The 20,000-nt window shown below is 42.5% G+C and overlaps 2 protein-coding genes across 2 annotated transcripts in view; one reads left to right on the forward strand and one right to left on the reverse strand.

Moving 5' to 3' along the window:
• Nucleotides 1-8,223: 8,223 nt before the first annotated feature.
• On the reverse strand, nucleotides 8,224-18,062 carry LOC123511497 (inositol-3-phosphate synthase 1-B-like). The gene is made up of 8 exons (XM_045267451.1): nucleotides 17,962-18,062; nucleotides 14,054-14,228; nucleotides 12,694-12,904; nucleotides 11,618-11,750; nucleotides 10,900-11,016; nucleotides 10,189-10,592; nucleotides 9,445-9,687; nucleotides 8,224-8,994 (listed from the first exon to the last, which is right to left on the reverse strand). The coding sequence occupies exons 3-8, from the start codon at nucleotides 12,853-12,855 to the stop codon at nucleotides 8,401-8,403; spliced, it is 1,653 nt and encodes a 550-aa protein (XP_045123386.1). The 5' UTR covers nucleotides 12,856-12,904; nucleotides 14,054-14,228; nucleotides 17,962-18,062; the 3' UTR covers nucleotides 8,224-8,400.
• A 1,696-nt stretch (nucleotides 18,063-19,758) lies between these two features.
• The window catches only part of LOC123511478 (neuroblast differentiation-associated protein AHNAK-like), a 30,650-nt gene continuing 30,408 nt past the window's right edge, over nucleotides 19,759-20,000 (forward strand). Inside the window, 1 exon segment of the mRNA XM_045267415.1 lies at nucleotides 19,759-20,000. This exon segment is cut by the window's right edge and continues 165 nt beyond it. Coding sequence (XP_045123350.1) covers nucleotides 19,952-20,000 — 49 coding nt within the window. The 5' untranslated portion in view covers nucleotides 19,759-19,951.

A 20,000-nucleotide genomic window follows, 5' to 3' on the forward strand; every position in this document is an offset into this window, starting at 1 on the left:
GAGAGAGAGAGAGAGAGAGAGAGAGAGAGAGAATACTAGCAGATAGTTATATAGATAGATAAATAAATAGATAGATAGATAAATTGATAGATAAATTACTATTGAAAGGAAATATAGATAGATAAATAGATAGATATATAAACAGACAGACAGACAGAGAGACAGACAGACAGGTAGGCAGGCAGGCAGGCAGACAGACAGACAGACAGACAGGGAGGCAGGCAGGCAGGCAGACAGACAGACAGACAGACAGACAGACAGACAGGGAGGCAGGCAGGCAGGCAGATAACATGGCAGGCAGGCAGGCAGACAGACAGACAGACAGGGAGGCAGACAAACAGACAGACAGGGAGGCAGACAAACAGACAGACAGACAGACAGGGAGGCAGGCAGGCAAACAGACAGACAGACAGATAGACAGGCAGGGAAGCAGACAGACAGACAGACAGACATTCAGTGAGTAAAGGAAAAATTGTGTACTCAAGTAAATAGATTTGCTTTCTCTCTCTCTCTCTCTCTCTCTCTCTCTCTCTCTCTCTCTCTCTCTCTCTCTCTCTCTCTCTCTCTCTCTCTCTCTCTCTTTGTCTCTCGCTTTCTCCTTCCTTGCTTCCTTCCTTCCTTCACTTTTTTCTTATATTTTCCTCCTTTCTTTTCATCCTTGCCTCCTTTCTCTTCCAGTTTTGCCTCTAAGGTCACCTGGAGGAGGAGGAGGAGGAGGAGGAGGAGGAGGAGGAGGAGATAAAAGGAAGTGATAGAAAATTTGATTACCCGCTCTATTGGTGTGTGTGTGTGTGTGTGTGTGTGTGTGTGTGTGTGTGTGTGTGTGTGTGTGTGTGTTAAAGAAGAGAGAACATCAATTTGAAATTCTCTCTCTCTCTCTCTCTCTCTCTCTCTCTCTCTCTCTCTCTCTCTCTCTCTCTCTCTCTCTCTCTCTCTCTCTCTCTCTCTGTGTGTGTGTGTGTGTAAAAGAGAGAGAGAGAGAGAGAGAGAGAGAGAGAGAGAGAGAGAGAGAGACGTGATATATTTAATTGGGTTCAAAACGGACTTGAAATGGATACAGGTTAATTATTTATTTGTTTTTTTTATGTTTATTTTCTTTCATTGTTTCCTTCCTTCCCTTTTTTATCTTTTTTTTTACTTAAATTTGAAGAAAGAAAAGCAAAAGTGAAAATGTTCTTGTTTTTCTTTGTTTGATTATTTGTTTGTTTGTTTGGTTGATTGTTGTTGTTGTTTTGTATATTTATTTTTTCCATTTCTGATTTTTATTTTACCTTTTTTATTTACATTTTTTTATCTTTTCTTTATTTTTCTTTTTTTTCGTGCTTTTGATCTTATTTATCTTCAAGTTTTCCCTACTTCTCTTATATACGCATTTGTGTGTGTGTGTGTGTGTGTGTGTGTGTGTGTGTGTGTGTGTGTGTGTGTGTGTGTGTGTGGTATAAGTAGACATTATCATCACCCTTATTGATTTTGTGCGTGTCTCGTACTTATTTTCTTCTATTTATTTAATCTTTAGTTTTTTTTACTATAGTTATCTTTGTATTCCTTCTCTTTTTCCCTTCAAATTTTAGAGAGTTAGGTTTTAATATGGTTGGTCCTTTAATAATTAGTTTTCTTTCATTATCTTCCGTTTTCTTTTGTAATAAAGATGAAGGATGCCTAAGGAAGAATGCTGGGAATGATGAGGATTAAAGGAGGAGGAGGAGGAGGAGGTGGTGGAGAGGAAGCAGAGAAGGAAAACAGTTCTAAAAGCGGAAGAGGAAGAAGAAGAAACAAGAGAGAGAGAGAGAGTGTGTGTGTGAGAGAGAGAGAGAGAGAGAGAGAGAGAGAGAGAGAGAGAGAGAGAGAGAGAGAGAGATAATCAAAGAACTTCTACAAATTCAAAAAAAATAATCTCGTAATGATCTAAGTGCTTCTGGAATGACACTTAACTCTCGCCTGTACAGTGTTGACAGGCCGTGGAGGTGACTGACTGACTGGCCTGGGTGCCTTGAGGGTGCCAATGGTGATACAGAGACCTTAACCCCTTCAATACTGGGACACATGTTTACCTTCAGATTTGTGTACGATTAGACCATTTTATTGACATTAGGAAGGGTCAATGAAGGTCAGAAGATTAATGGCCACACTCTTCACCATTTAAAATCCCCACATAAGTTTCTGAAGGTGTATAAAATCACCAAATAGTCACCAGAATGAATATGGAAACGCGTCATGGTACTGGAGGGTGTTAAACTGTCACTAGGATCATCAAAACGTGCCTCAACACTCTTAACTAACACTGTGATCACTTCCACTACAGGTTAATGAAAATAGATGAGGTGAGTCGCTGAATATTGCAGAAAGCAGGTCCTTATATGTAGTAGAAGTAGTATTGTTGTTTATTTACTTGTTTACTTACACTTTTGATCTTTTCTTCCAGGTGAATGCAGAATGTCCTTCCCACGATGTATTTTCTTCTGCTGGCCAAACTCTGAGATGTGGGTGAGTGTGTGTGTGCAGCGTGAGTGTGTGTGTGTGTGTGTGTGTGTGTGCAGCGTGAGTGTGTGTGTGTGTGTGTGCAGCGTGAGTGTGTGGGTGCAGCTGCAGAAAAATATTAATGATAGTTTTCACCCTTTTATTTAGACGTGATCTATTAGAACAAACAAGAAAAAACACTCCTCTGCTGTCTGTAGGTTCTTTTCCAGCAGTGGTTCTCAAAGTGGTCGATGGGAATATTCAATGGGTCGATGAATAGCCAGGGGGTCGGAAGGGGATAGATGGATAACCGAGGAGACGGTGAATCTTACTGCTGGGATCAAAGACACCATTGAAACTTACATCCAGAAATTCTGTAATCGAGATTATGATATGTAAAACTCTGAACAAAATCAGGCTCCATTAGATATAAAAAAAAAGTTCTTGAATTCAAACCATACGCAATAATTGTTCAGTAATTAATCTTGAGAAATTGAAGCATCGCTGGCAACACAACCTTCAGCCAGCCCTCAGTGTCTCACAGCCCTACTGGCCGTCCCTACAACCTGACATCTTTCAACAGAGAAAGTGTCAACAAATCTTGCTGACTAAGCTACCCATGTTTTGGATACACCATGTTCTTTTTCTTCTCGAAGCGGCAAAGAGCGGTTTTTATTTTGTAATGGTTTCTTTCCCCTTGGCGGCCATCGTTCATGTAAAGAACTACTACCACTATTACTACTACTGTTACTGCTACTACTTCTACTTCTACTACTACTACTACTACTACTACTACTACTACTACTACTACTACTACTACTACTACTACTACTACACATGGTTTTTGCCATCGGAATGATTTTCCTCGAATTAAAAAATAGGGATGGAAATTTTGAAACTATTTTAGGGGATTGGACGAGTTGTAACGTTTGACAAGGCCTGCTTTACAGCTTGACTTAATGAGTACTGATAAAAAAAAAAAAAAAGGAAAAGATTATTCATGACAGTTTTTTGCCACCTTAGGCATAACTTAACAACAAAACTCCTTTCTCTTATCTCTTGTTTGGTTTGGTGTTACAGGGATTACGAATGCAGAACAAATAGAGAAAAAAATGAAAAGAACAAATACTCGGAAAGTTTTCACATCTTCAGCCATAACTCAGTGAAAACTCGTCAAAGTGTCTAATCTCCGGATTGGTTTTCAGCTTGAGTTGATAAGTGCACATAAAGAAGAAAATTGATAATAAAGAGAAATATTAATATTGAGGTACAAACCCATTAAGTGAATTACTACTCCAAAGATTTTCTCAAGGTTGCTTTTATAGTTGAAGTTAATCAGTGGAGATGCAAATAAAAATTGAAGAAAGTAAAAAAAATAGAATATAATAAAAAGTACGCCATATATTTCCTCAGGTTTGCATTATAGTTGAAGTCCTCGAGTGTAGATGCAAATAAAAGAAAGAAAGAAAGAAAGAAAGAAAAAGATTACTATTTACCTAAAATTCATAAAATAAAATAAAAACACTTCATATATTTTATCTTGTTCTATAATTGAATTTAATGAGTGTAGATGCAAATAAAAGAAAAGAAAGAAAGAAAGACCACTATTTAATTAAAACACAAAAATAAATTAAAAATTAGCCATATGTTGTATCAGGATTGCTTTTAAGTTGAAGTTAATGAGTGTAGATGCAAATAAAAAGTAAAAGAAAGAAAGAAAGGGAAAAATTACTACTTAACCTACAAACCATCAATTAAAATAGTACGTCGTTTATTTTCTCAAAGTTGGTTTATAGTTGAAGGTAATTAAACTGGAGATGCAAATGGAAAAAAAAAAAAAAAGAAATACAGAAAGAAAGGAAAAAAAAAAGCTATTGACCAAAAACACATAAAATAAATACAAGAACGCCATAAATTCTCTCTTAGTTGTTCTATACTTGAAATTAACGAGTGGAGATGCAAATAGAAAACAAAATACAGAAAGAAAGAAAAAACCGTATGATTCACGATAACCACCTCCTCTCCCTTCTCTCCCTTCGTGACATCAACATCTGCGCCAGTAAAAGTACCAGCAACACCTGTGTCTAGTTTTATATGTTCATTTTCTATTTATTTATTTATTTATTTGTTTATTATTTTTACGAATTCCACAGCTGTAAATTTAGCTTCCAAGGTGTTTAATTTAATAGTTCACCTTATATGTTTGATGAATTTTTAATATTGCTTTTATTAATCACTTACAGGAGGAGGAGGAGGAGGTGGTGGTGGTGGTGGTGGTGGTAGTGGTGGTGGTGAAGGTGGAGATGAAGGAAGAGATGGAGGAGGAGGAGGTGGAAAACAAGGAGGAGGAATGTTGAAGTAATGATAGAAAAGTATGCATGTAAATGATAAGAAATAAGAAAGAGAGAGAGAGAAAGAGAGAAGAGAGAGAGAGAGAGAGAGAGAGAGAGAGAGAGAGAGAGAGAGAGAGAGAGAGAGAGAGAGAGAGAGAGAGAATGCTGAATAAGAGGTAAAAGAATTCTGTGTGTCAGGAAAAAAAATGTTATAGTTTGCTATGTTGCAAGTGACAGGCAAGCATATCAGAGAGAGAGAGAGAGAGAGAGAGAGAGAGAGAGAGAGAGAGAGAGAGAGAGAGAGAGAGAGAGAGAAAGAGAGAGAGAGAGAACATGTTTGTATTTTACTTATGATTTTTTTGAAAGATACATTCTCTTTAACTAACTTTTTTTTTAAATCATACAATTGTGCAGTTTTTTGTAGTGGTGACACCTGACCTGGACATCGAAATAAATAAATAAATAAATAAGTTTGCTTGGGTCGTGTTTGGCTGTGGGAAAAAAAAAAGAGTTTGCTTATTGAAGAATTTATTTAAGAATTTATTTGTGAAAACTTTATAAAGAAAATAACGAAAAGGAACAGGTAGGACAGGAAGCCATGACTTTATTGACCACTACTAGGGACATGTAACCATGACTTAATTAAACACTAGACAGGCTGAAAAAGAATAGACAGGTAACTCTAGCTCTTAATCAAAGGTACAACAAAAGTAACAATATACACAAATACCTGTACCAAACCTAGGACAGTTAATTACAGGTAGGACAGGTATCGTGGCTGGTAATTACAGGTAGATAAGGCAGTGGTAGATAGGCGTAATTAACACAGGTGAGGAGAGGTGTCAGGTTAACGCCGTGTTTGTATCGAGGTGAGCCAGCTTCAGGATTGGCTGTCAGAGGACCAGTCATCGAGGAAAACTGTTTGTACCCAACCCAACCTAACCCAAATCCAACCCAACCCAACCCAACCCAACCTAACCTAACAGCAACCCAAATCCAACCCGAACCTAACCCAAATCCAATCCAACGTAATCTAATGTAACCTAACTCAGTCCAACCTAACCTAACTTAATTCAACTCAACCTAACCTTAACCAAACCAAAAGCACCAGAGCTTAACCTAACCTAACCCAACCTAACCTAACTCAACCTCAACCTAACCAGAAGCACTAAAATCTAACCTGACCTAACCAAACGTAACTCATCCTTCACCTAACCTAACTCAATTTTAACCTAACCTAAATAAATCTAACCTAATCTACGTGCACCTCGAGATTAGCTCACTACTATTTCTGGAACCTTTCTTTTTTAATTTATTCCGTTTTTTTTTAATCACTATTTTTTTTTTTTTTTTTTTTTTTTTTGCATAATTTCTGTAAACCAACTTTAAACCAACATTTACTTTATTTTTTTCTTCTTACCTGTTTACTTTCTACCTGTTAATTTATTCTTACTACTACTACTACTACTAATTCATTTATCCTTACTTTCATTTTATTACTTTTATAATCCAAATTTCATACCTATAGTTCTAAGCGTTACTTGATACATACATACAGACAGACAGACAGACAGACAGACAGACAGACAGACAGACAGACAGACAGACAGACAGACAGACAGACAGACAGACAGACAGACAGACACACAGACAGACAAGGCAGACAGTCAGACGAACAAACAGACACACAGATAAGACAGACAGACAGACAGACAGACAAACAGACAGACAGAGAAGACACAGACAGAGACAGACAAACAAAACAAATAAACAAGCAAATAGACGGGCAGACAGACAAACAAACAGACAGACAGACAGACAGACAGACAGACAGACAGACAGACAAGACAAACAGACAGACAGACAAGACTCGTCCCCTCCCTATTGTTCTTGAAGTAGGAGTGCGGGGGCAAGGTGGGTGGGCGTGGTGGGGTGGGGTGGGGTGGGGCCAGTGTTGTCACGTCACACCTGGTCGATACCCGCGTCACGTAGTTCCCGCTCACGTCATTACCGTCACGTGTTTACTTGCAGAGGAGGGAGAGGTGTGTGTGTGTGTGTGTGTGTGTGTGTGTGTGTGTGTGTGTGTGTGTGTGTGTGTGTGTGTGTGTTGCCTCATTTTCCGTGACTTTTTTGCCTACTGTTTCCTTTTCTCTTTGATTATTTTTGTTGTTGTTGTTGTTGTTGTTGTTGTTTGTATTTCTTATCTTCTTGTCTTTCTTTCCTTTTTTCTCCATTGCTTCTCTTCCTCCTTTCCTTTCTCCTTCCTCGTATTTTCTTTCTTATTCATTCAGGTTTCACACACACACACACACACACTACAGACAGAGGAAGGAAGGAAGAAAACTTACATGTGTGTGTGTGTGTGTGTGTGTGTGTGTGTGTGTGTGTGTGTACCTTTTTTATTCTCTTCTTCTTCCTCGTTCTGTAGTGTCAGCTGTCAGTCATATTTTCTCTCTCTCTCTCTCTCTCTCTCTCTCTCTCTCTCTCTCTCTCTCTCTCTCTCTCTCTCTCTCTCTCTCTCTCTCTCTCTCTCTCTCTATTCCTGCAGTGTAAGGATACAAAGAGACCCTTCACAGTCTTCAGGGTTTACTTAACAAGAGACCAGACCACCGTGACACTCTGGCCACATTCAGACACGCCTCCCCTCTCACTACTACCATTTTGCAAGGCCACAGAGACAACTAGCACGGTTTTCAAGACAGTTCCTCCTTATCATAAACTAGAAATGTTGCCAATCCATCACCTGAATCATAAAAATACCCTCAAAAACACGAATACTTTCAATAAAAGCTTTTTTTTTTTTTTGTAGTGATGGTGAGAGAGCAAAGCGTTTCAGAATACAGGCAGGGATGGGATCTAACACGCTTCCATACAGCTTCTCTTGACATGAACTCCACAACCAAGGCTGCAGGTATTGAACTCCACACACTATACAGACAAGACAACCCCGGCTCGAAACATACATGAGACTTGCTTCACCACATTCTCATTCTACCTTCATCATCACCACCATCATCATCATCATCATCGTCACAGACAAACAATAACAAAGTAACAATAACCAGAAAATGATGAACAGGTTTGCTTTCTCTCTCTCTCTCTCTCTCTCTCTCTCTCTCTCTCTCTCTCTCTCTCTCTCTCTCTCTCTCTCTCTCTCTCTCTCTCTCTCTCTCTCTCTCTCTCTCTCTCTCTCTCTCTCTCTCTCTCTCTCTCTCTCTCTCTCTCTCTCTCTCTCTCTCTCTCTCTCTCTCGTAAGCATTTTAGATAAGAGGTTTAAGAGGAGGAGGAGGAAGTGACGGTGATGTAAAAGGAGATAGTGGTGGAGGAGGAGGAGGAGGAGGAGGAGGAGGAGGAGGAGGAGGAGGAGGAGGAAGAAAAAGACGAGCTGAAAGAAGAGGAAGAGGCTTAGGAAGATTTAAAGGACGGATAAGAAGAAAAAAAAACGAGAAAAGAAGGGAAAAGAAGGAGAATGAAGAGGAGAAGAAGGAGAACACGAGGAGGAACTGCAAAGTAGAAGCGAAGGGGTGAGGAGGAGGAGATCACCACAACACCACAACACCACAACATCACCACACACACACATCACCAGACAGTCACCATCACCTCACAGTCACTTATCAATCTCATCGGACAGGCGACGGATGCGTTGTGGCGCTTGGTGTTTAGTTGAGCCGTTCATCACCTCCGCTGGCCGCTTCACCGCCTCAGCTGCACGCTTCACCTTGCCACACTCCACCTGCTCATGCTTGTACTCCAGCAGCATGTGGTTCAGGGGCGGCAGACCGAGACACGCCCTTAGAATGTTCTCAATGCATGATCGTTGTCTGAATAGCGAGTTGATGATTGGTGTGCCAGGTGGGACGAGAGGCGCCTTGCACAGGTAACTCAGGATGGACAAGACGGAGTGGAAGCTTTGATAGTTTGAGTTCTCCGTCTTAAACTTGATTCTCTCACACAGCTCGGCCAGAATCACCAGGTCTAGGATGAGAGGGCTGGCCAGAAGTGAGTCCTCGCAGGTGTTGTGAATGACTAAGGTGTTGGCGCCGCCCATCATGATCTCTGAGCTGTACTCGTCCATGGCCCGCTTGCTGTCCCCCACATGCGGCACGTACTTGATCACGACGCAGTGGTCAGGCTTCTCCCCCTCCCGGTACAGCAGCTCGTTGGACGCCACCATGTCTTCCACCACGCCGCTCTTGGAGATCTGCAGGAAGGAGAGGTGGTGGTGGTGGTGGATGGTGAAGAGAACCAAGAGGAAGAGAACAAGGGCAAGGATGAGAAGAAAAAGTACATGAGAAAGAGGATAAGCAAGAAGAGGAAGAGGACAATGAGAACAACAACAACAAAAGTATAGGAAAGAGGAAAGCAACAAGAGGAGGAGGAAGAGAACGACGACGATAACAAGGGAGGAGGAGGAGGAGGAGAAAGAATGTTAAGTCATAATATCACGTCAGCTAGCTTAGTTCACACACACACACACACACACACACACACACACACACACACACACACACACACACACACACACACACACACACACACACACACACACCTTTCTTTCATAATAATTATTCAATCACCATCCACCCACTCACTCACCTCCTTCGATCTAAAAGTCTGTGCTCACTTCTCACTAACTCACTCACTCACTCACCTCCTTCGATCTAAAAGTCTGCGGGGCGTTGAGATTCTTCCCGTCATTGTTCCCGAGGTGGTTGTAGCTGACGAGGGAGCGGGGCTTGATCCCAGCACTCACCAGGAAGTCCACCAGCACTGACTTCAGCTTGGTCTGCCCTGACTTGAAATCGTCCCCCGCTATGTACACTTTCTTCTTCTGCGCCAGCTCTATCACTCCAGGCACGAAGGTGTTTTGTGGGGACCCGTTGATGTACGTCACCTGAAGGAAGACAGGGTGGGTGTTACTAGTAGTGCTGGTGGTGGTGGTGGTGATTGCCTGTTGCTGTTTTAGTCGATAGTTGTAATAATAGTGACAGGATTCTTAGTGTAAAATTAAGTACGTAATTTAAATCCATATTCTCTCACCACGACTATTTTCCAAGGCCACAGAGATTATTAGCGGGGTTTTCAAGAGTGTTTCTCCAATTAACAATGCAGAAATCTTGTCAGTCTGTCTCTAAAAACGTAAAAACGCCTTAAAAAAAAACTCGTCTGAATTTAAATAAAGCCTTTAGAAGTGACACACAGAAGTATTTGAGAATATGAGTCTTCGTAATAGTAGTAGAAATAGATCGTGAGTAGAAATTCGCCGGAGTTGCAGAAGGAGGAGGAGGCGATTGAAGATGATAAAGAGGAGGAATGGGAAGAAGAACAGTAGTACAACAAACAAGACAGAAAAGAAAGAAGGCCCAAAGAACTGCCCTAGCCACGCCAAACTCACCCCTTCCAGAATGCTCGCCACTGCAAAGAGCGTTGAGGGCGAGATCTCCTTTTCATTCCTCTTGATACTCGCCAGCAGAGCATCCATTGAGCCGTTCACCTCCTCCGTCACCTCAGTATACCTCTCTGTGTTGGCCGTCCACAGCACCACCACCTTGTCCACGCCACTAGTCGTCTTGAAGTCCTGGATGTCCGCCCTGATCTTGTCCACCAGCTCCTGTTTGGTTCCCTGCAGTACATTATCGGCCCGGTCCGCCTGGTTAGCTGCTATGAACTCTGGGAAGTATATGGATGGTCTGGGCTTGATCTCCCGCATGTATGGCTCAAGTTGTACCTGCAGGTTGTAATCGAGGACCTTGGCGCGCTTCATTGCATCACTCAGGTTTAACGAGGAGATGTCCCAGCCTGCGGATAGATGGGTCATGCAGGGATGGACAGATCAACTTGGCTTCACTGTGTGTTTGTATTGGTAGGTGTGGTTGGATACATTGAATTGTGTGTTGATGTGTTTATGGTTGGTTATGGTTAGATAAGAACACGAATTGATTGGTTAAACTGTACTTCTCTTGTTGTATGGCTGATAAGGATTAGAGAAACAGAAAAAGACAGAGGACTATAAAACACACACACACACACACACACACACACACACACACACACACACACACACACACACACACACACACACACACACACACACACACACACGTACCATCAATCACCAGGTCATCGGGGTCCACCATGGGCAACAGATCTTTCATGGGCACGTAGACCTCCTCCCCATCCTGCCCCGTGCCCAGACACACCGTGCTGGCCTGCGTGATGGAACCTGTGGGAAGGAGGGAGGGAGGGATTGGCTCAGATTAGGTGACGTAAGGTGATCTGAGGTAGTAGTAATAGTAGTAGAGGGTATAACCATGATTGACAAGAGTTAGAAATCATGGAAGGATAAGACTGAATTGTTGGTGTAATTAGACATTGACATTAGGAAGGGTCTATGGAGGTCAGAAGATTAATGGCCAGAGTCTTCACTATTTTAATCCCCCACATGAGTTTCAAGCTGTAGAAAATCACCAAATAGTAAGTAGAATGAATGTGGAAACGCGTCATGGTACTGAAGGGGTTAAGAGGGAATCTGATGGGGGTGCTGACATGTGCTTAGGGTTAGTATAGTCAGATTAAGAGAGAGGTCTGATATGGGTGCTGAAGTGTGCTGAGAAATGACAAGCGTGGCGGAGGCAAGATTCTAAGGTCTGGGAAACTGTTAAGGACAAGATTAAGAGGAGGATGTGATGAGTGTCCTAAAGTGTCCTAAGGGATATAACAAGTGTGGAGAAGATCACGAGAAGGACTACTACTACTACTACTACTACTACTACTACTACTACTACTACTACTACTACTACTACTACTACTACTACCAGCATTACCGTAGTAGTTGGCGTGGTGGAGTCCGTTCTTGGTGTGCCAGGACATCTTGTGCCTGTTGGCGAGGATGGCACCCGTGACTGTGGTGCCATTGTTGCCGCCGAGACCCACCAGCATGAGGCCCACGCGAGGCACCTGGGAGGGAGGGAAGGAGTGAGTGAGTTAGAGAGGGAGTGAGTGAGTGAGTGAGGGAAGGCGTTAGAGGAGTGAGTTAGGGAAGGAGTGAGTGAGTGAGAGAGAGAGAGAGAGAGAGAGAGAGAGAATAAGTGAGTGAGTGAGTGAGGGAGGGAGGGATTGAGTTAGCGATTGAGTGAATGTAGGGACAGCAAGGATATGTGATAAATTTTAGAAACTGACTGATAAATGATTGTTAGACTGACTGACTGACTGACTGACTGTGATTGGAACGATATAAAGATACAATTTTGGGAGTAACAAATCAACATAAGCACAGACAGATGTATAAATAGACAGAATGATTGATGACTGACTAATGACTGACTGACTGAAACTGTACGAGTGATAAACAGACGAACAAACAGGTAGATATATTGACTGACTGATTGACGGACTGACTGACTGACCGACGGATTTATTGACCCACTGACTGACTGAATGAACGAATGACTGACTGACATTAGTTGATTGATTAAATGATTGATTGACTGACTGATTGATTTATTGACCCACTGACTGACTGACTGACTGACTGACTGGCTGGCCCATGATAAGCACTAGTCTACATAGCTTCACACAACAAGCATGATAGTTGAAGTGTGTAAGTGATGCTGAGGTGAGTGTGAGGTGAATTTACGTCAGATGTTCATTAGTAAGACATGTGTAGCTAAATTACTCTAAGTTGAATAAACATTACTCTCTCTCTCTCTCTCTCTCTCTCTCTCTCTCTGTACCTTAAATCATGAAAATAGCTTACCTTACTACCATTCCACACACACACACACACACACACACCTTCGCTCACACCACACAAACACACACTAACACCCTCAAAGACTCATTCACACCCACACACACTCGCTTACACCCACAAACACCCACTCACACCACACATACCCACCTTTCGCATAGTCCTGAAGGTGTAGGTGGTGGCGGTGGGTGTGGCCACGAGTGTACCTTTGCTGTCCCGCCATACTGAGGTGGTGTTGTAGGTGTAGTCTGCCTCTATCGCCTCTTGGGTGTACCGGACCCCTTGACTCTCCACGCGGATGTGAGGCGCCATGCTGTGTGTGTGTGTGTGTGTGTGTGTGTGTGTGTGTGTAAGTGTGTGTCTGGAAAGAAAAGAAAGTTTGTTAGTTTTTTTATGGTTTGTTTTTCTTATTTATTTATTTATTTGTTTATTTATTTATTTATTTGTGTGTTTATTTATAGTTTGATTTGTTTCACCTAGTCTCTCAATGAAGGACTTTGGATTTTGGGGTTTGGGAAGCGTTTTCGTGAGTGGATGCCCTTCCTATCCTCACGCCCTTTGGCCAAGACTTGAACCGTGCCACTCAAGACCTCTCCTCCTCCTCCTCCTCCTCCTCCTCCTATGATATATTTTTATAGATACATTAAGAGATTTTTAAAAGTACATAGAAATCTTGTCTACCCTAAATCTAAAAAGACCCTCAAATTTACAAAAGCCTCCCTTAAAATTTCCATGCAAAAGAAAACGTTACAGGATAAACTTAACTAATCCTTCACAGCACATTTATCCTCAAAACATTGCAACATTTCACTATTTTCCAAGCTTCCCTGATCAACAGACTGCCTGAAATAATAAAACAAGCGACGGAATCACACGGTACGTTCACTTTTGACACGCCGGTGTGAAAAAAAGACGAAAAAAAGTAAGATTGACATTTGATCGTGCCTCCCCACCTACCCTCCCTCTCCTTACCGCCTCGTCACACGCCGGCTCACCCCTTCCTCTTCTACCGGTTATTTCTGGTTATTTACTCTATGTACCGGTGGTTGTATGGGTGCTATGGTTACATTAGGGTGTGGTGAAGCATTGTATTGCCTATGGTGGTGTCAGAGCAGGGAATTGTCAGAGTTATGAGGTGAAAAGTGTAGTGTTTGAGATCGCCAGTGTGAAGGTGGAATGTTATGCCATGACGGGGGTGTTTTCATGTGCCTCGCCTTGTCACTGTTTTCACTGTCCTGGTGGCGGGGCGGGGTGTGCAGGGTGCGTGTGTGGCTGTGGTGGTAGTGTGACCTATGCCCCGTGTCCTTACCAGCGGGGAGCACACGTGAAAGCCAGGCTAACTTGTCCATGGCCTTTCCTGCTTGTTTTTGTGACAGACCTCAATGTTCGTCAGTTGTGTTATCAGTACGCCGCGCCGGGAGGTGTGACGGGGCGGCGGGAGGCAGGAAGGGCGTGGCGATAGTGGCTTGGTGGTGAATGATGGGTGATTGGTGATGGTGACAGACGGTACCTTGCTAGCGGGCGTGGAGTGGTGAGTGGCGGCGCAGCGGGTCGGCCTGGCGCGCACGGCAATCCCACAGGTAGTGAGGGCGTGTGTGGCGCGCGGCACGAGAGTAGCAAGGCAAGACACGTCAGCGCCGCGCCCTCTCCGCCTCCTTTGCCTGCGCCTGCGCGTCCCACTCCGCCTGAGATGAATCCAGAGGTTGTATTGCCTCACTTTTACTACAACTCCCTCCCTCTCACCCTCTCTCCCTCTCTCCCTCTCCCTCTCCCTCCCTCCGTAGGATACCGGCCTAGGTGAAGCCACACAGGTATTCAGATACTGCCCGCCGCCTCCCGCCACGACCCTCACCCCGCCGCCTTCCAGAGAGAGAGAGAGAGAAGCGTGCAGTCTTCCATCGATTGTCTCAAAATATCATTATTGATCGCTCGCCGCCCATCAAGGCTATAATCTTTCTCTCGCGTCATGCCACACACATAAAAAAAAAAACATCCCCCGGTTGAAACACCACCAAACAAACACCCAAACACACAAAACACACCAAAATGTATCCCAAAACATCCATAACACAATAAACTGCCACAGAAACACACGCAAATCAACTCGCAACACTCCCAAAACATCCGTAACACAATAAACTGCCACAGAAACACTCAGACACACGCAAAACACCTCACAACACACCTAAAAAACTTTCCAGACACACGCAAACGCCACACACCCACCACACACCTACGACACACAACAATCCCACGAGAACACATCAGAAACCCACCCAAATCCTGAGCAACACAAACAACACAAGCAAAACTCCACAAAACAATAATATAACACAGAAAAAAAGTGATATATTTCGATTAAGGGACACGGCTTTTCATCTGAATTAGGTCAGGTTAGGTTAGGATAGGTTAGGTTAGGTTAGAATGAAGTTATGTTAACCCCTTGAGTACCGTGACGCGTTTCTATATTCAATCTGCTTACATTTCCTACAGCTTCAGAAACTTATGTTGGGAATTGAAATGGGGAAGACTGTGGCCATTAATCTTCTGAGCTCCATAGACCCTTCCTAATGTCAATAAAATGATCTAATGGTACACAAATCTCAAGGTAAAATTGTATCGCAGTGTTGAAGAGGTTAAGATGAAGTTATAGATTAGTTTAGGGTAAAAATTAGATTCTATGTTAGGATGAAGCTAGGTTAGGTTAGGTTAGGTTAGGATAATTGTTAGATTCCATCAGGTTAGGTTAGGTTAGGTTTAGATAAAGTTAGGTAAAGTTAGGATAGAGTTAGGTTATGTTAGATAAGGTTGAAATGAAATTAGGTAAGGTTCTAATAAAGTCTGGTTGCGTTAGATTTGGTTAGAATAAAAGTTAGGCAAAGTTAGATTAATTTAGAATAAAAACTTAGAATACTCTTAAGATAGTGCTAGATTAGATTAGGTTAGGTTATGTCAGTTCGTATCCTTGCTTTGAGTGGGTGTGGTGTGTGGTGTGTGGTGTGTGGTGTGCCTCGCTCTATCAGTCGAGACACGAACATGGGAAAAGAAGTTATTATTTATTTAGATAAGTTGATACACAAAGAGACGTGACGGCTGAGTGTGTGAGTGTGTGGACGAGGTAGCGATGAGATAAGTTATTGCAGTGTAGGTCAGCGTGTGTTAGCCTCAATTTATCCTTGTTGCTAGTTTGGTTATGGCGAGTCCTCATTTTTCTTTTCTTTTCTACTTTATTCATACATTCCAATATTTTGTTGAGAGGAGGAAGAAATGGAAACAGGAACACAAAGGAAGGTCAAGGAAACTATCAGGTCAACACGTGTCACCCCGCCCTCACTTTAACCCCTTCAGTACTGGGACACATTTTTACCTTCAGATTTGTGTGCGATTAGACCATTTTATTGCCATTAGGAAGGATCTATGGAGGTCAGAAGATTAAGGGTCACAGTCTTCACTATTTTAATCCCCCACATGTCTCTGAAGCTGTATAAAATCACCAAGTAGTACGCTGAATGAATATGAAAGTGCGAGTTTAGTGTACGATTAGGCCATTTTATTGACATTAAAAAGGGTCTATGGGGGTCAGAAGATTAATGGCCACAGTCTTCACTATTTTAACCCCTTCAGTACTGGGACACATTTTTAACATCAGATTTTGGGCACGATTAGACCATTTTATTGACATTAGGAAGGGTCTATGGGGGTCAGAAGATTAATGGCCACAGTCTTCACTATTTTCATCTCCCACATGAGTCTGAAGCTGTAGAAAATCACCAAGTAGTAAGCAGAATGAATATGGAAACGCGTCCTGGTACTGAAGGGGTTGACATCACCAAGTAGAATCGTAGAGTTGAAAGGATTTAGTTATCGTTTGCACCAAGCTTCCGTCAGTCACCAAGGCGTTGTGAAGCGAGGCGGGTCATGCTGAGGAACGTCCAGGGAAGTGAAATACCCGATCACAGTGACTCATTTCAAGGTTAGGAGGAAGTGTCGCCCCCAGCCCAGCCCCCACTCCCGCGCTGTCCCCTGCAGATGTTGAAGTTCATGGCTCCATCTGTTTTGTGAAGTGTTGGAGAGACGCGGTATTGAGGCGCTACTGGTGGGAGGACAACAACAACAACAACAACAACAACAACAACAACACCAACGACAACAACAACGACAATAACAACAACATCATCAACAACAACAACAACAACAACAATAATAATAATAATAATAATAATAATAATAATAATAATAATAATAACAACAACAACAACAACAACAACAACAACAACAACAACAACAACAACAACAACAACAATAATAATAATAATAATAATAATAATAATAAGCCACAACAACAACAACAACGACAACAACAACAATAACAATGATAACAACAACAACAACAACAACAACAACAACAACAACCCACTTAATTTTGCCTTAAATGTTCCCCAAATGAGTTATTATTCACTACCACATTGTTATTTCATCCTTATTAGCTTTATTATTATTTATTATTTATTTTATACTTTATTTTAGCGGCTGCGGTGGATTCTGAAGGAGTGGGCGGGGGAACAGGTGGGTGGGTGCCTTGGGTGGGGGGTGTGGGTGGGTGTGCCCGGCGCCCACCTCTACACATTCACGCGTTGCGATGGGGAAGTGACGCGTGGCCAGGTTGGACATAATCTGGTCTCTTACTTTCTATTTATTTATTAGTTTTATTCATTTATGTATTTTATTTCATCTTATTTGTTTGTTTATCTATTTATTTCCATTATATATATATATATATATATATATATATATATATATATATATATATATATATATATATATATATATATTTTTTTTTTTTTGTGTGTGTGTGTGTGTGTGTGTGTGTGTGTGTGTGTGTGTGTGTGTGTGTGTGCGTGCGTGCGCTTTCTGAATGGTATATTGGAGGCGGAACAGAATGAGATAGTGCAAGTTTTAGGCTTAAGCACAGAGAGAGAGAGAGAGAGAGAGAGAGAGAGAGAGAGAGTAGACACATCCAATTAGCGTGTAGGTATGTAAGGTGTGTCCGTGTGTCTGCTGTAGAGAGAGAGAGAGAGAAGGGGGGAGAGAGAGAGAGAGCATACTAACATTCCTTCCGTGGATAAGGCAGCAGCACACCAGCAGCAACATTCCCATTGACAGGTGTGCTTACATAACATTCACTCAGGTGTTGTTGTGTAACATTCAAGCGTCACGAGTCACGCATGAAAGAAAAATAAACAAATAAAATTGGAATATTCCACTAAAAAAAAGAAAATGTATCTTAGGCTAATGTTGCTAACCTGAGGCCGTTTTCTTTTAAGTCCGCGTTTTTTGTATCACCAGCGAGGACTGTGCCATTTAAGTGACGCCATGCATAACACACGCACGCACACACGCACACAGGTAAGTACTCACGGCTGGTCTGCGGGTCAAGCCACACCACCACACCACACCACCACTGCCACACTACCACCACCACCACCAACACCAGTACTGTGGCGGCGCGGCCAACACTCCTTGGCACCATTCCAACCAAGCTAAGAATACTGCCTTAATTGTGCCACCTGCCTCCTCCTCCTCCTCCTCCTCCTCCTCCTCCTCCTCCTCCTCCTCCCTTTTAATCAGTATTTGATGTCCCCCCCCCATATAGTGATTGATTGGTCTTGGCGACACCTTTGGTTCAAAGTTGCGATAATTGATATTGGTAGTGTTTGTTTTTGGAACAAGAACATGTTTGAGTTTCAGACTTTGAAGACAGGATGTTTGTTCATGACTCAAACTAACACTGTACTTGTCATTAGTGAAGGCACAGGGCAAACATTGGAGCTCAAGTATTCCTAAGATTTTTCAAAGTTTTCCAAGATAAAGATGAAGATTGGATTGGTTGATATTTCTTTGTATTGAGGCTATGTACACATCATTGTCCTTATCGAGGGTATTGAAATGCTGTATTTGTCGGTTCATCAGTTATTGGGATGTAGTTTTTCTTGTCGTCGTGTCCAGCTATCAATGAAAGTAACAATGCTTGTGATGATAATGTCGGTTCTCCACCTACATTTACACTAGACACCCTCACAAAGTCCAAAAGAAAACTTTCGTTTTCTTTTAGTATTTCATGGTAAACATTTTTAATTTGATATATATATATATATATATATATATATATATATATATATATATATATATATATATATATATATATATATATATATATATATATATATATATATATATATATATATATATATATATATATATATATATATATATATATATATATATATATATATATATATATATATATATATATATATATATATATATATATATATATATATATATATATATATATATATATATATATATATATATATATATATTGTATTGTAGAAACAATGTAAGAGTTGACGGTACAGTTGAGCGTGGAGACAGACGAATGACGAATATGTAATGCTTGGTGATAATTGAATAACGTTGAGTTTCTTTAATGTTGCAGAGAAATGTCCGTTGGTGAAAGTGATGAAGAAATGTTGAAAAGTTAAACTACGAGTGAATGAGTTAAAAACATGTGAGTGAATGGAATGAAAGAAATAGACGTAGAAACAAATGGAGTGAAAAGAAACAGAGCCATGAATGAATGGATTGATGTGAGAAGAGTGAAATGATGAGGCAACACTTGGTGGAGGTTTGTTTGTTGATGTCACTCACTCACTGGATGAGAGTGATGGTGGTGGAACATTAGCAGGTGACGGACACGTGGTGGTGAGTGGCGGTGAGTGACACAGTGATGGTGATGGTGGTGGTGAGGCAGACTGACACACTGATGGTCATGTTGGTGATGGTGATGTTCATATCAGTGACGTTGACAGAGATAGTAGTGGTGATGATAGTGACAGTGATAGTGATAGTGAGGGTGCTAGTCCTCGTGACGCCAGGATGTACTGTACCCGGATGGAAGCGGGGCGGGGCGGAGCGGGGCCGTGGGGCATTGGGGCACTGGACAGGCCTGGTGGGTGAGGAGCCGGGCACGGGGCGGTGTGGGGGGGAAGGGAGCAGGAGTGACCGGAGACGCAATAGCGAGGACGGCGGTACGCAGGTGAGCTCGCCTCCCCCGACCTGGGCACGCACTTACGCACGCACGCCAGGTGAGCGGGGCGGTTGGGGAGGGGGAGGGGTGGCCGCACCTGTGCGGCGGCAGTGTCTCCCTGACGGCCGGTGAGCACGGACGGAGCGCCTTCCCGCACGCACGCTCCTACCGCGCACACACACCCACACGCCCGCACGCCCTCACAGACACAGGGCCAGTGATAGTGATACCAGTGAATAGTGACCAACCCTTACCCCCTGACGCCCCCTCATTACCCACACCCCTTGCCATGGACCAGGGGGCGCCGCGCCAGGCCTAATGGGCGGGAGACACGTGCCCACGCCCCTCCTGGCCGCCCTTCTGCTGG

The sequence above is a fragment of the Portunus trituberculatus genome, chromosome 4 (genome assembly GCF_017591435.1).
Source record: "Portunus trituberculatus isolate SZX2019 chromosome 4, ASM1759143v1, whole genome shotgun sequence".
Lineage (NCBI taxonomy): Eukaryota > Metazoa > Arthropoda > Malacostraca > Decapoda > Portunidae > Portunus > Portunus trituberculatus.